The sequence below is a fragment of the Pituophis catenifer genome, unplaced genomic scaffold (genome assembly GCF_029215685.1).
Source record: "Pituophis catenifer annectens isolate HBS135680 unplaced genomic scaffold, rPitCat1.0.hap2 SCAF_1, whole genome shotgun sequence".
NCBI lineage: Eukaryota > Metazoa > Chordata > Lepidosauria > Squamata > Colubridae > Pituophis > Pituophis catenifer.
The window spans coordinates 241678099-241692858 of NW_027256881.1; the positions used below are offsets into that span (position 1 = coordinate 241678099).

General features: G+C 40.2%; 1 protein-coding gene across 1 annotated transcript in view; it reads right to left on the reverse strand.

The window, feature by feature from the left end:
• ANO9 (anoctamin 9) overlaps nt 1-13473 on the reverse strand; it is a 39010-nt gene extending 25537 nt beyond the window's left edge. Inside the window, exons 1-6 of the mRNA XM_070934970.1 lie at nt 13459-13473; nt 9619-9672; nt 4026-4142; nt 3558-3709; nt 2249-2301; nt 352-410 (exon numbers count right to left, since the gene is read on the reverse strand). Of these exons, the coding sequence (XP_070791071.1) occupies nt 352-410; nt 2249-2301; nt 3558-3709; nt 4026-4142; nt 9619-9672; nt 13459-13473 (450 nt within the window). The remainder of the gene's footprint in view (nt 1-351; nt 411-2248; nt 2302-3557; nt 3710-4025; nt 4143-9618; nt 9673-13458) is intronic.
• Nucleotides 13474-14760: the final 1287 nt, after the last annotated feature.

Below are 14760 nucleotides of genomic sequence, written 5' to 3' on the forward strand. Positions count from 1 at the left end.
TATATATTCTATAAACAATTTTACAACCCTGAGCAATCAACACCCACAAGATGCTGAATAGATATATACAGACACAGTTGTCAAACGAAGCTTTTCTTCTACTGTTTAATGCATCGCAAATATAGTTTCTGACATTTATTTTAGCTTTTTCTTCTAATTAAACACCAGTAAAGCTTCCCTTACCATCACCACCATTATCCCTAATACTAGAGCAACTTGTAATGGTCTATCTCTCTGGATCCAGGAATCAAGACAAAAGACTGGACTCCATTCTTCAACCTAAGCTCACAACTGCTATTTAATTTAACAACTGTATTCAACAGCTTTACGTTGGCCTTCAGGCTTCCTCACCTCATGTAACGGAAATGCAGTTTCAAACACTTTCTTCTTTATCAGGTCACGAAGCTTCTCTAGTAGAGGAAGAGAAACAAGATCAAGACCTTTCCCCCCAAAAAAGTGAAGTTCTGCCAGGGTATTTCTTTCAAATAGACACTCAAGTGAGTAGCTTAACAAAGACTTGCAGTTAAATGTCTCCTTGAAGCATGTATAAAGCAGTTTTATGCATATTAGAATGTGTATGACAATTAAGGATAATTCTTCTGTGCTAGTCTCTGTTACTCATTCATTTGATAAACATTCTTCCTTCTAGGGCTAATGTAGCATTTTAGCTAAATAAACGATTCACAAAAATAGATTAAACTAAAATACAGTACACCAGCCTTATCTAGGGCAAACTACAAGACATCATGGCTATTTGTAGATCATTTTAACTTATTTTTAATTTTGGACATAAACGGCTTGAAATAAAATATTTCCTCCTGGTCATTTGACAGCTAATTCCATGGTAATGATTTGGTTTGCTTGTTGGGATAGTGTAAATATCCCACTCAAAAACCAGGTTTGCATTATTTGTCAATCTCAGGTGATGACAAAAGAAATTACTTTTGCCCAAATGGGGCTGTTGAGTCAGCGGCGCATATAACCATGTCGGGGAAAAAGCAGACTGGATTACCTGACTTGTGCCTTAGGGAGAGAAACTGGATTACTGCAAGCTAAATCATTTATATCTGCCTTTGAAAAGAGTTTGGAAACTTCCCATGATTTAAAAGACCATTGGCACCAGCTTTAAAAACAGGTTAATGTGATCTGTATTCTAGCTCCACTCGTTGCCTGAATATTCTCAGGTGTAATTTACCAGTCTTCAGTATTAAAACCCTAAATCAGAAGATGGAGAACCTGCCGTCCACAGATGACAAATCATCACTCCTGTTGCCCTCAATCAATAGTTCTGCTGATTGGGAGGGAGTGATAAGAGTTTTGGTCCCCAAAAACAGGAAATGTCAGGTAGGAGAAGGTGGCTTCAACAATGAAGGCAGGGATTTATTTATTTGATTTATATTCCATCTTTTGTACAGGAGCTCAAGGTGGCATAAGTAGTGTACCCTCCTCCTGTTTGCCTCCACAGAGGGAAGGAGGGAAGGCTGAAAGAGACTGAACTTGCCCCAAATCACCCAGTGAGCTTCCATGGCAGAGGGGGAATTACAATACGGCTCTCCCTGTTCCTGGTATAACACCTCAACTACTACATCACACTAGCTCTTCAGGTAGGTAACCGGTTTAGAGTCTCTCCTTGCCCCACAACTTCAGTTAAAAAGAACCAAACAGCAAGCAAATCTGTGTATGTGTCCGTCCCCCCACCCCCCAAGAAGCAAAGCTGATCCTGCCCCCCTCCACAGGAGCTGCAGCAAAGAAATAACACAAGAGAAAGGACATAGGGAGTTTTCTTTCTGCATCACAAAGATTTGAACGGTCATTAGGTGACAATCCAGGAGTTTTGTATACTGTACAAAATGTTTTCTGTAACAAAGCATGAGCTATTTCTGAGTGGAATTTGAACCCTGTCATCCTACAAACATCATCACACTGCCTCCAATCCACCCACACTGCAATTACAAATGAAACACTGGACCCTAAACGTGTCAGATTGCTTTGTCTGAAGTGACACGGCTAAAAAGCAAAGTACTTTTTTCAGTTCATCACATCATTACTACTCATCAGAAAGCTGGGTCAGCTTGCAGGCATGGTTACATGTACTAGGATGAAGCCTCCCCACAGCGGGGTGTGTCTCTATATGAATAATAAAACTGACTGGTGATCATAGCTGCATTTGTGAAAAGGATACTGCAAAGTGAAAATAAAATACAAATGGATTATATTTACACTAACAAAGGGAAAGATTTTTTCATACCTTTGGTATTTGGAATTTCTGTATTTTGCAGGATAAAACTCACAATACGTATCCTAAAACATACAAGAACCGAAAAAACAGCAATGCTGTTCAGAGGCAGGAATAAATACAACTTTCATTATTCAAAAGTATTTTTTTTTTATTTGATTTATATGCCGCCCTTCTCCGGAGACTCAGGGCGGCTTACAATGCGTTAAGCAATAGCCTTCATACTTTTGTATATTTATACAAAGTCAGCTTATTGCCCCCACAAACTGGGTCCTCAATTTACCCACCTTAGAAAGGATGGAAGGCTGAGTCAACCTTGAGCCTGGTGAGATTCGAACTTACAGTAATTGCAGACAGCTGGTTTTAATCACAATGCTGTCAGTCTGCTGAGCCACCAGGCCCTTTTTAGAAAAGTATTTCTACCTAGTATAGAAATTCTTAAGGCATATAACTTTTATCATGAAAATCTTTTAACTTTTTATCCCTAATGGTGATAAAGCATCCTGCTGGTGCCATTTAGAGAAACAAGAGCAAATAGAATAGATCCATTTCTGAGAATTAGGGAAAGGAGGCAGCAGCTCACTAGGGACATTGCCAGTGAAAAAGCTGTAAGGATTAACCTCCCTACTTCAGCCCTTCCTTGAAGTTTTTAGTTTGGTTTGTTTGCTTTGTTTTAAAAAGCTTCCAATTCTTTCTCTGTATTCTACACCAGGGGTCCCCAACCATTCTGAACTGGGCCACACAAGGGGCGGGTGAGCGCATGCGTGCTTGCAGTTCCATTTGCATGAGTGGCAGGTGGGTGGGTGCACTTGCAAAGCTCCACTTGTGGGAGCGGCAGGCGCGTGCCCTCGCTTGTGCAAATGGAGCTGCACGCACGCATGCCTGCCACTTACACAGAACCATCCATCTCCCCCCCCCCAATTACTGCTCCACCAAGCCGGACAGATTGGGGACCTCTGTTCTACACAGTAATCTGCATAGCTATTCAGTAGTTTCTAGTTTGTACTATCTAGTAAGTGCAAAGGCCTTAGCAAAAATCTCTCTATTAGTTAATATTATCTTTAAATGAATAGCATTGATATCTCTGCAGTTTTGAAAAGGCTTAGAAAGTCACTCCCAATTGATCCTCACCCCTCAACTACAATTAAAAGTTCTCAGTTAAACTAAGCAATAGTCTCTGTGCCAATCCAAACATTGTCTTCAAGAAATGTTCCCATTAATTTATGACCTCATGACTTATTAATCACGTGGACAGCAGCTTCACTTGAGCACCAACTGTATGCACCAAATGGGTGGATGGATGGATGGATGGATACCTTACCTTGTTGAAGTGATTGCTGACTGTTGGTAATCTGATTGCTCTGGAAACAGATGCTCCAATTCATTATCAGGATTATTCAGAAGCCACTGGTATTTTCGAAAGATTCCACTTGGTGCATGAACTCCATAAAAGAGCTTTTGGTCCCTAATTGCCTAAGAATTTGATAGAAAAATAAATGATACCAAGACTTATAAGACATCAGTCTAGGAGAATCCTCAATTCTCATACTCATGAATTGGTGCAAAAATATTATGATCATGCTTGAGAAAAGGCCAGTTAGACAGATCACATCCACTCTATCAAAGCATAAGCTTGTTGTGTTGTCAGACTGAGCTACCTGACATCAGCTCCAATTCTGAGCAAGGAAAGCTGTGGGCCTCTTGTAAACAAGAGCTTCAAATCAGCATGCCAGCTCTATATCCAGCAATGTGGTGTCAGCTTTAGGGAGGGAAGAGATGTCAGTCTTACCTTGATAATGAACCCTTTCCTGTGCAGTTCTTCCAGAAACTTCTTTTTCTTGCGAGCCTTCTCAATGTTCATCCTGTGATCATCACAAACTAGGACAAAGTCCCATTTCCTAGGGAACTGGTCAGAGAAAAACAATCAACTAGTTGAAAATCAATAACAAGCTTCCCTTGTCTCATGGAAGGAAACAATAATAATAATATATTAAACTAATATGCAGACCAACCCCCCCCCACACACACACACCACTTTTAAATAACAATGGAAAGCATCTTCCCTCTAGAATTCAGTCTCCAATATAGTTTCCTAATACTTTTGTTTTGTATTTCTGACCACATGATTCGACTCATCAATTCTGGCATGCCGTAGCCCTATGCCATTCCACAGACTGAGGGTTGGGAACCCCTGTCCTAGACAGAGATGTAAAAACTTTGAAAACAACTGGGATACTTGAATTCCCCCCCCCATTTTTGCCAGTAAACCCCCCCCCTTTTGCCTTTTTTTTGTTTACTAAAAAGATGGAAAGGATGAAGAAAATGAAATATTTTCTTTCAGCATAATGAATGCAGTAAGATAAAATAATTCTATATTCCTATTCTTTATTCCTCCCCCCCAAAATATCCTGTATTAGGATAAGCAAGATTATAAAAAGCACATAAAGGGAAGAAGAAAGTTTATCATCTGCGTACTACTAAAACTCTTGTGTCTCTAACTTTTAACTGAGTAAAACAATGCATCATAGGGCAACAATTTTTCAACCGTGGTATCTCAAATGTCTTAACTTACACAATGCATCCAAAATGATGCCCTTGGGACTGAAATTTGGCAAATTTGTGATTCCTTCAGTGCCTGGAGGTTCAGTAGACTGGTCCCACTCTAGTCCTCTGAAGGTCAGATAGACCAGCCTCTCTTTTGGCTCCTGCTGATCAGGTAGACAGAATAATCAAGGGCAAAAAAGCAATGAAAATGGAAATTGTCAACTTTCTGCTGGCTTGCTTATGGCTGATCGCCCTCCAGCAGCCAGTAATGGGACTAGCCTACTCACCCTCCAGAGGGTTAGGGTGGAACTACTGACTGACGGAGAAGATCAGTCATAATTAAGTCAGCAGAAAGTTGGAAATTGCTCCGCTTCTACTACTTTTTTGCCCTTGGTTATTCTGTTTCTTTATTTAGGTAAGGAAATATCTCTGAAATGATAACCTAATATTTCACAGGTTGTCTAGTTTATTATAGCCCATTCTGTCCTTGCAAATCATCTTTACTTCTATAAGTTTCATACACTGATTTGACAGAAACAAATTCTTCTGCGGTTATTTTATCCCCCCACTTTTTATTTGGAGAAACATTCATTCCTTTGAGCAGGCCACATACTATTCACAACTTTTCTATCAGCATTTCTACTTTAAAAAAAAACCTAACCATCTTTAGTAAACATTTTACTAAATTCTTGCCCAAATATCTATTTTATTTATTTGCAATTTATTTGTAACTTTGAAATCATTCATTCCCTTTTCTTGCCAAACACAACTACTTTGCTCTTTAATTCATTAATTCTCAAATTCATAGCCCTCATCATATTATACATTTGAGATAATATTTGCTGAAAAGCATTTGAATTCTCAGCCAACATCTCTACACAAAAGTATCCCTAATCTATTTACTTCTGATGTCACAAGTATTTCCTACACATTGATCCATAAATATAGTATGCAACCAAGGGAGTAGCACATATCCTTGTCTTATTTGCTACTCACTGACGAATAATTCACTAAGCATTCTGCTTATTCACATAAAAGTTTTTCTTCCTTGCACTATTTTTATTACATTCAGGAACCAATCTTTGGTTCCATATTTGGCTGAAACATTCTGTGACTTATACACTGTGCACCATAGATTTTCTCAAAATCAAGGAATGTGTGAAAGAACATTTTTTGCACATTTCTCAATGCTAAGGAGCAAAATTCCAGTCTGTTCACCTACTACCTGGCATAAGACTCCTTGAGTACGGGTTCCCCACAGGGCTGTGTCTTGAGTCTGCTACTGTTCACCTTGATGACCCACAACTGCTGTGCCAAATCTGCTATGAATCTTATTGTGAAAATGCGAATGACACGCCAGTGGTGGGTCTCATCTGGGAAGACAATGAAGATGCTTATAGGGAAGAGATGAAGGCTCTGGTGGACTGATGCAATAAAACTAACCTGGTTCTAAGTGTTAAATAAAACAAAGGAGATCATTGTAGATTTTAGAAAGAGCCAGCATAGTCATACGCCACTCAGTATCAAGGATGCAGCTATAGAAGTGGTCAACAGTATTAAGTATCTGGGGGTGCAGATAACTAAAAATCTGAACTGGTCTCTCCAAAGGTCATCCTTAGGGAAGCGTGCAAATCAGTGTCTGTATTTCCTATGTCAGTTGAGGAGAGCACATCTTTCTCCTTCTGTCCTAGCCACTTTTTACAGAGGCACGATTGACAGTGTTTTAAAAACTGCATCACTGTTTGGTTTGGTGGTGGCAGTGCCTCAGATTCCTGTTATTCAGGATACTGCTTATAAGCACTTTGCGTTTAGAGCTCAAAGCATTGCCAGAGACCCCGCACACCCACTTTATGGTCTGTTTCTGTTGCTCCCCTCTGGGAGAAGGTTTCGAAGTATTTCTAGCAGGACTACCAGATTCTGTAACAGCTTTGTTTCCTAGGCCATCCATCTGGTAAACTCACAAAAATTCATTTTTCATCTCCACATCTGGACTAGACTGTGTTGTTTGTGACATATAATATATGTGGGTATATTCATAATTTTGTATTTATTTATTTTGTCATGTTTATGTAGTGTATATTGGAGGTGATGACCTTTTGAGAGCTGTATGCAACAAAATTTCATTTTAATGTATGCTGATTGGTGTACATTCAAAGTGACAATAAAGTTATTCTATTCTATAATTTTTGCTCATTCTCACCTCTCATGGCCTTTGGATTAAAATTCCTCCAACTTCTTCCCAAATGCAGTTAACATATTATTTATCTGTAAACATTTGTACTTGCAAACTTTCCTTTTGTGTCGTGGAACAATAGCAGCATTTTTCCAATCTTCCGCCACAGAATGCAGCATTTGCCAATATTAAACAAGTCACACAGCTGCTCCACAAGCAAACCACATTCATATTTATAACATTTCTTCCATTATCCTATCTACTCCTTACAGTCTTACCATTTTCAGCATTCTCAGAGCATTTATGGTTTCTTTTTTCAACTTTTTTTTCTTCATGCTAATCCTACTTTATTATCATATAAGTTGACAACCTCTGGGTGTGTTTTTTTTTATTATGCTAATGATAAACTTTGCTTATCTTCAGACCTTGTCCAAATGCCTCAGAGGTGGTATTTACTCAAAAATTCCGCTATCGGTTCTCCAGAACTGGTCAGAACCTGCTGAATACCACTTCTGGAGCTAGAGGAGTCGACCACAAACATTCCATAGGTTGACTCCAGATGTCTCCTATATAAACTAGCTGGCAGGTTGTGGCTTTGACACTCAGCTAAGACACCTTGTAAGCGAACCTGTTACTGGGAGGTGATGTGATATTTATCTTAAACTGTGGTTAGAGGCATTTTCCCAAAGCAGGACAAAATCCAACCAAAATAATTTTTGGGGGGGAGGAGATGGCAAAACAAAGAAAGAATTTGAAATTATATCTGATCAGGCCTGTGTCTTCAGAGAAAAAAAATGTCCTTGTGCATCTGTATAGGAGAGGCAGTTGCACTGGTCAAGAATGTTGGCTATTGCTTCATTTTAGGGCCCCATTCCTTCTATTCACATGTCCCAAAGTGGAGCATAGGCAATCTGTTCTGGGCTTTCCAGTGTACACACACAAATATATGGCCTGAGGTAGTAAATTCACTATAAATGGTTGGAATTGGATGCAATTTGATTGTGCCATGTTTCAAGATATTCTTGACAACAATCTGGGTAACATGAGCCTTGGTGGTGCAATGGTTAGAGTGCAGTACTGCAGGTTACTTCTGGTGACTGCTGGCTGCCTGCAATTTAGCAGTTCGAATCTCACCAGGCTCAAGGTTGACTCAGCCTTCCATCCCTTTGAGGTGGGTAAAATGAGGACCCAAATTGTTGGGGGCAATATGCTGACTCTGTAAAGAGCTTAGAGAGGGCTGTAAAAGCACTGTGAAGCGGTATATAAGTCTAAGTGCTATTGCTATTGCTATTGCTATATTCAGACTTTTTGTAGTTGTGTAAGTTTTATATATCTTTTGTAAGTTAAATGCTAAAACTTTGGTGGTTTATTGTCTGCCATGTAACTTTCATTGTATGATATGTGTGGGAGTAGTGTGTACATTCTACCTTGAATGTCTTCTCTTGTCTGCTGCCCTTGAAAGAGGAAGTGGGAGGAAGATTGATTCCTTCTGCAAGGCTTCATTTGTATATGGGAGAAGCTCTTTTTATTTCTGTGTGTTTATATTACCCTTGGTTTAATCTCATGATGGTCTGTTTGCCCCAACTGGGCTGCACTTGTGCATTTGCATGTCTAAGTATATATAAAAGTCCCCTGTGCCAATTAGAGAGGTTTCTATCCTGTCCCTGAACCTGCACAGCCACTTCAGGCAATCCAGAATCCACACTGTTCTACTTCTGACAGAAGGCTGACACCTAGGACCTGGGTATATACGAGATAGCCTTCTGCCACCGATAGCTTCCCACCGGCCAATACGCTCCCACAGAGAGGGACTCCTCAGGGTGCCGTCGGCCAAACAATGTCGACTGGCAACACCCAGGGGGAGAGCCTTCTCTGTGGGGGCACCTGCCCTCTGGAATGAACTGCCCCTGGAGGTTCGCATGATCCCCGACCTACGCACCTTTCGCCGTGCCCTTAAGACTCTTTTGTTCCAATAGGCCGGGCTGGCTTAGAAAATGATTTTTAAATTGGGTGTTTGTAGCTTTTAATATAAGGGCCAAATTTATATATTTATTTTAAATTGGTTTTAAATTTTGTGAGTATATGTTTGTTTTTAATATGGCTGTACACCGCCCTGAGTCCTTCGGGAGAAGGGTGGTATAGAAGTTTAATAAACTGAACTGAACTAAACTAATGAGGACAGCATAGTTTTGCTTTCTAGAAGGAGTATCCTGGCGAACCAGTTGTTAAACTGGTAGAATCCCACACCCGCCTTGCAGGGAATTGAATTAAATGACACAGGAATTCTAATTGGGTAATTTCTATTCAGTTTAAGAACAGGAGCAGCTATGAAACAAATGAAGCCAAAATAATTGCATTGGAAAATTTTGGACTAATCCCTATCATAACTACAACTTTTTTAAGTGCAATTTGAGATATGAGCTATCCCCAGTCCAGTCACTCTCTCAGGTTTCTTGTTGGGGAGGCAACAGGAGGAGGAAGGTGTGTTGAATATATTTGCCACCTTGAATTATTTGTAATAATAATAAAGGCAGGGTATGAATAAATAAATATACAGATAAATAATTAAATCTCTGTTTAAGATTAGAATAAAACTGTTCCTTAGATCCACTTTTAAAACTACTTTTAAAGGCTTCTAAACCAAAGTAATTGATCAATAACTTACTGGTATCAGTCCTTCATAGTCTTCCAAAGGGAATGGCATCAGTGGAATTTCATCCTAGAGAAAAAGATGGCAATGGTCAAAGATGGTTTTCTTTTATACTATCCATGTTTTGATATACAAAATTGCCAACCAAAATTGTCCACTTTTTCCCCCACAAAGTTTTACTCCTAGGTATTTTACTTTGTCTTGGCTGAGTCTTATTAAGCAGATATCATTGGTTGCATCTCAATGGCCTGATCTACATATTGCACTCAATCATTTAGTTTCATATAATGCACGATACCATAAATCTTGACTTACAACCATAGCACTAACCTACAAGACCCAGACCAAATAAACCATATTGTGTGTGATATAAAAACTCAGTCTACTGTATTTAATTGCATCAGAAAGATCTGCTTGCTAAAGGGAGAAAGAACACTTCTAATAAAAAAACAAAGAAGCAGACACAACAAAAGTGTTGCAACTAACAACAATAATGTGAAATGTTGGGCTGGGTAAAGTACTACAAGTGTCTTCCAGAGGAAATTTGCTTTCAAAACATTGAATGTTATTTGAAAATGACATCATCCTGCACTATTACCCTACTTTTGCAGTGTTTCAAAAACAAATTATTTTATCACATGGGATGTGAAAGAAATATATATGCCCACAATCTGAACATAACGTCTTTAAAATCACTCTTAATTGTATGCAGCAACAATAAGGCTTACAAGCAAATGTTAAAATATATTTTAAGAAAGAAAAGATATCAACAAAAAATTAAATCATTTTATATTTATATTTTATGTTGGCAATTATAACTTGATGTATTGCTTGGCCCCCAAAAAAGGATCATCAGGTATTATTAGTATCTGAACTACACTGGTTTTAAATTCATAAGATGATAAATGTTATTTAAATGAATGATGTTATATTCATTATCACATATAAATAAGTTTATTATCACTAATAATAAAAAACTTTTTGTAATGAAATGGAAAAATGTATCCAGTTTAATAGAACTGATTCTTGGAAACATTTCTACAAGGACTTTGGCAGCCTTGATCTCAATTTATAGAAGTATTTCTACAGCCGGAGCACATCCTCATGAAAGCTTTCAAAATCTTAAGAAAAATATAGCAAATCTAGTTTAGGAAGATTTGAAAGCACTTTACAAATCTTTATGGTTTATCTAGATCCATTCCAGTTGGGTTTCAGACCTGGGTACAGCACAGAAACGGCATTGGTCGCGTTGGTTGATGATCTCTGGAGGGCTCGGGCCAGGAGTTGCTCCTCTGTCCTGGTCCTATTAGATCTCTCAGCGGCTTTTGATACCATCGACCATGGTATCATGCTGCATCGGTTGGAAGAGTTGGGGGTGGGGGGCACTGTGCTGTGGTGGTTCTCCTCCTTTCTCTCTGACCGGTAGCAGTCTGTGTTGGCAGGGGGCCAGAAGTCGACACTGAGGCACCTTGTGTGTGGGGTGCCACAAGGGTCAGTCCTCTCACCCCTTCTGTTCAACATTTATGTGAAGCCGCTGGGTGAGATCATCCGTGGCTTCGGGGTGAGGTACCACCAGGACACTAATGACACTCAGCTGTACATCTCCACCCCTGGCCACCCCAATGATGCCCTTGAAGTGATGTCCTGGTGCCTGGAGGCCGTGCGGATCTGGATGGGGAGAAACAGACTCAGGCTCAACCCATCCAAGACCAAGTGACTGTGGTTTCCGGCATCCCGATATAGTCAGTTGGTGTCATCACTGACTATTGGGGGCGAGTCATTGGCCCCCACGGAGAGGGTGCGCAACTTGGGTGTCCTCCTGGATACACAGCTGTCTCTGGAAGAACATCTGATGGCTGTGGCCAGGGGGACTTTTTATCAGGTCTGCCTGATTCGCCAGTTGCGTCCCTTTCTGGATCGGGACTCCTTATGCACGGTCACTCATGCCCTCGTCACTTCTCGCCTGGACTACTGTAATGCTCTCTACATGGGGCTCCCCTTGAAGAGCACCCGGAGGCTTCAACTGGTCCAGAATGCAGCCGCGCGGGTGGTTATGGGAGCGTCATGGCACTTTCATGTAACACCTCTCCTGCGCGAGCTGCACTGGCTTTCAGTGGTCTTCCGGGTGCGCTTCAAGGTATTGGTTACCACTTTTAGAGCGCTCCATGGCTTAGGACCTGGGTATTTACGAGACCGCCTTCTGCCACCGATAGCCTCTCACTGGCCAGTACGCTCCCACAGAGAGAGGCTCCTCAGGGTGCCGTCAGTCAAGCAGTGTTGGCTGGCGGCCCCCAGGGGGAGAGTCTTCTCTGTGGGGGCACCTGCCCTTTGGAATGAACTCCCCCCCTCCGGAGATACGGAGGATTCTGGATGTATGCACTTTCCGCTGCGCCCTCAAGACTTTTTTATTCTAACAAGCTGGGCTGGCCTAACACTTTTAATTGCTAATTTTAATTCGTTTTTTAAAAAGGGGGTGCTTTAATGCGTAAGGGCCAAATTCATTTAATATGTTTTAAATTGTTTTTAAATTTTATATATTGTTATATGTTTTATCTGGCTGTTCACCTCCCTGAGTCCTTTGGGAGAAGGGCGGTATATAAATCTAATAAATACAAATACAAATACAAATACAAATACAAATACAAATACAAATACAAATACAAATACAAATACAAATACAAATACAAATACAAATACAAATACAAATACAAATACAAATACAAAACAAGCTTATACTGTACTTGTCTTGGCTATTACTAAGGCTAGAAGTACCAGATCTGAACATCAAAAATTTAGAAGGCTACTGGATCTTAGCAAACAAGTATGGTTTATTGTTGTCTAGTTTTGTTGGAATTTGTGCAGCCCCATCACCATTTCAGTTTAATTTCAAACAGATTTTATTGAACCTTCTCTCGCCCAGCATTCTTTAATTGTATTGAGATTAGAACTCTCAGAATTGCTGGACAATGTGGCCAATGGCTAAGCTTTTGTAGTTGTTGTTTTGCTACATACTGGATTCACATATCCTGCTGACCGTAGTGCAGTTTGAGCTTATTACATGAACCTCAGTTGTGAGTCAAGTTGAGTTCTGTAAACCTTGATGTAGGGCAATGTGGGAACACAGCATCAGTCTTAAAATAATGTTTTATTTATTTTTCTTACTTAGATAATGTTTTATGATCATCGCTTTGTTATAAAACATCTTTGAAATATCACTTTTCCTTTGAGAGGACCAGGTCCTCTGGTTTGCAATTTATTATTTTGGGGGCAGATATACAACTGAGCAGAAAGTACTAAGCAAAAAGCAGGCCATTCTGTTTCCAAAATAACAATGGCATTTTGGAACAACAAAATAACATTCATAAAATTCTCTGAGAAGCAACGTGAAATGTATTGGATTAAAATATGTTACATTATAAATCCTATTACGTAAATTGGAAGCTATGAATATAATCTCCAGGATATGTCAAATTACACATCACTCTGTTTTAGCATTTATTTTGGCCAGGGTGCCACAAGTGCAACTAATTCCACTTTTACCCGAAGCACACTCAAAGTTTTCTATGCATGCTAGGATCTCTTATGTAGAGACTTCCTTCTAAGCCAACATCCCATGACATGCAATCCACCACCTAGGAAAAATACGTTCATCCAGCCAGTCCAGTCATTCTACAGCTTTACTTTCAAGAAGCCCAAAAGATCTTTGATACTCTATCAAATGACCACAAACAGATTTGTCCTTCAGCTTTGCTCATCTCTAGCACTAACTCATTTACTGTGTTCTGGGAGGGCTGATCTTGAGCCTCATTCAGGACATTTGCAATCCCGATAGAATGCATAAAGTGGCTCCATTACCGGAGCCTGTGTCATCGTCAGGAGAGGACTCCGAGAGTGAAGGGGAGGAGTTGGCAAGGCCTCCCTCTCCAGGACCCTCCTCTCTGGCAATGCCTTCGGTGTCCGCCGAAGGGCAAGAGATAGGGCCAGGGCCAAGCACGTCCACGCAGCCACAGATGGAAAGTGATGAGGGTAATGAGTCTTGGCTGGACCCACACCAGCGTCGCAGAGATAAGTGCGTGCAACAGAAGGGCGTGCCCGAGATTAGGCTGAGTCACTGGACCACACCCCACAGGATATAAAAGGGAGCGTGGTGGCCAGTCAAACCTTGTGACGAACAAAGCTGAAAGCTTCCATGCCATTCTGCATTGCCGGACTTTTGCTTTAAGACTGGATTATCTCTGGACTTGATTGTAATTATTGAGCTGCTTTCCTTTGATGTATCAGAAGTGGGGAGAAGTTATCTCTCCTCTTTGTAAATAATAAACTCTTGGCAGGCAGCCACTAGGTTGTTGCCAAGTTCCGTTATCATAAGGAAAAGGATTTTGCCGGCTGGTTTGGTCTTTAACTCCTGAACATCTGTTGGTGTGTGTGCATGGGATTGGGGACAGAACAAAGGCTAGGAATGCCCCTCCCAGGGGCTGCATGTGGAATGTATTGTGAACTCGGAATGTGTCCAGATTACTATAATGCCTGTGACGGCCTCTTGATAGGCTCATCTCTGGTTGCTTATAGAGCAGTTTCAGATTATTGTCAGCAAGTGGTTGCCTGCACACTGTATTACTTGGTGTTTGGACATTTGCCTTTTTCCTTCTAAGATGAATAGAAATAGGATGGAACAGAAATTATTCCTGAGAAACAGTGACTCATTTCTTCTGTAGTGTACATTTTTAAAAAGGGAATATACTAATCTGCATTGACATTGCTTTGTTCCAGTATATAATAAGTACTTATATACTCTATTCATACCAAAAAAAAAAAAAAAGATAGTGGAAATGGCAGGTTTTTATTAGGGGGAGTGGGAACCAATCTACTGAGTACCGAGCAAAATTAGCAAGCATGACATTCTGCCCACCTATTAGTGTGGGAAACAGGAAAAGAATGGGGGAATAGAGTAGAGTGGAATGGAATAAAATAGAAAATTTGGGGAGGGGGGGAACCATATGACATGAACTATGAATAAGAGTACTTCAGATAAGAACATTTTGAAAAGATAACTTTTGTATGATTAACAGCAAACTGCTTCTCTGAATAACTCCTTCTATAAGCAAAATTGCATCATTCAACACCCAAGAGGAGATGTTATAAAGCTTGAACTTCTCT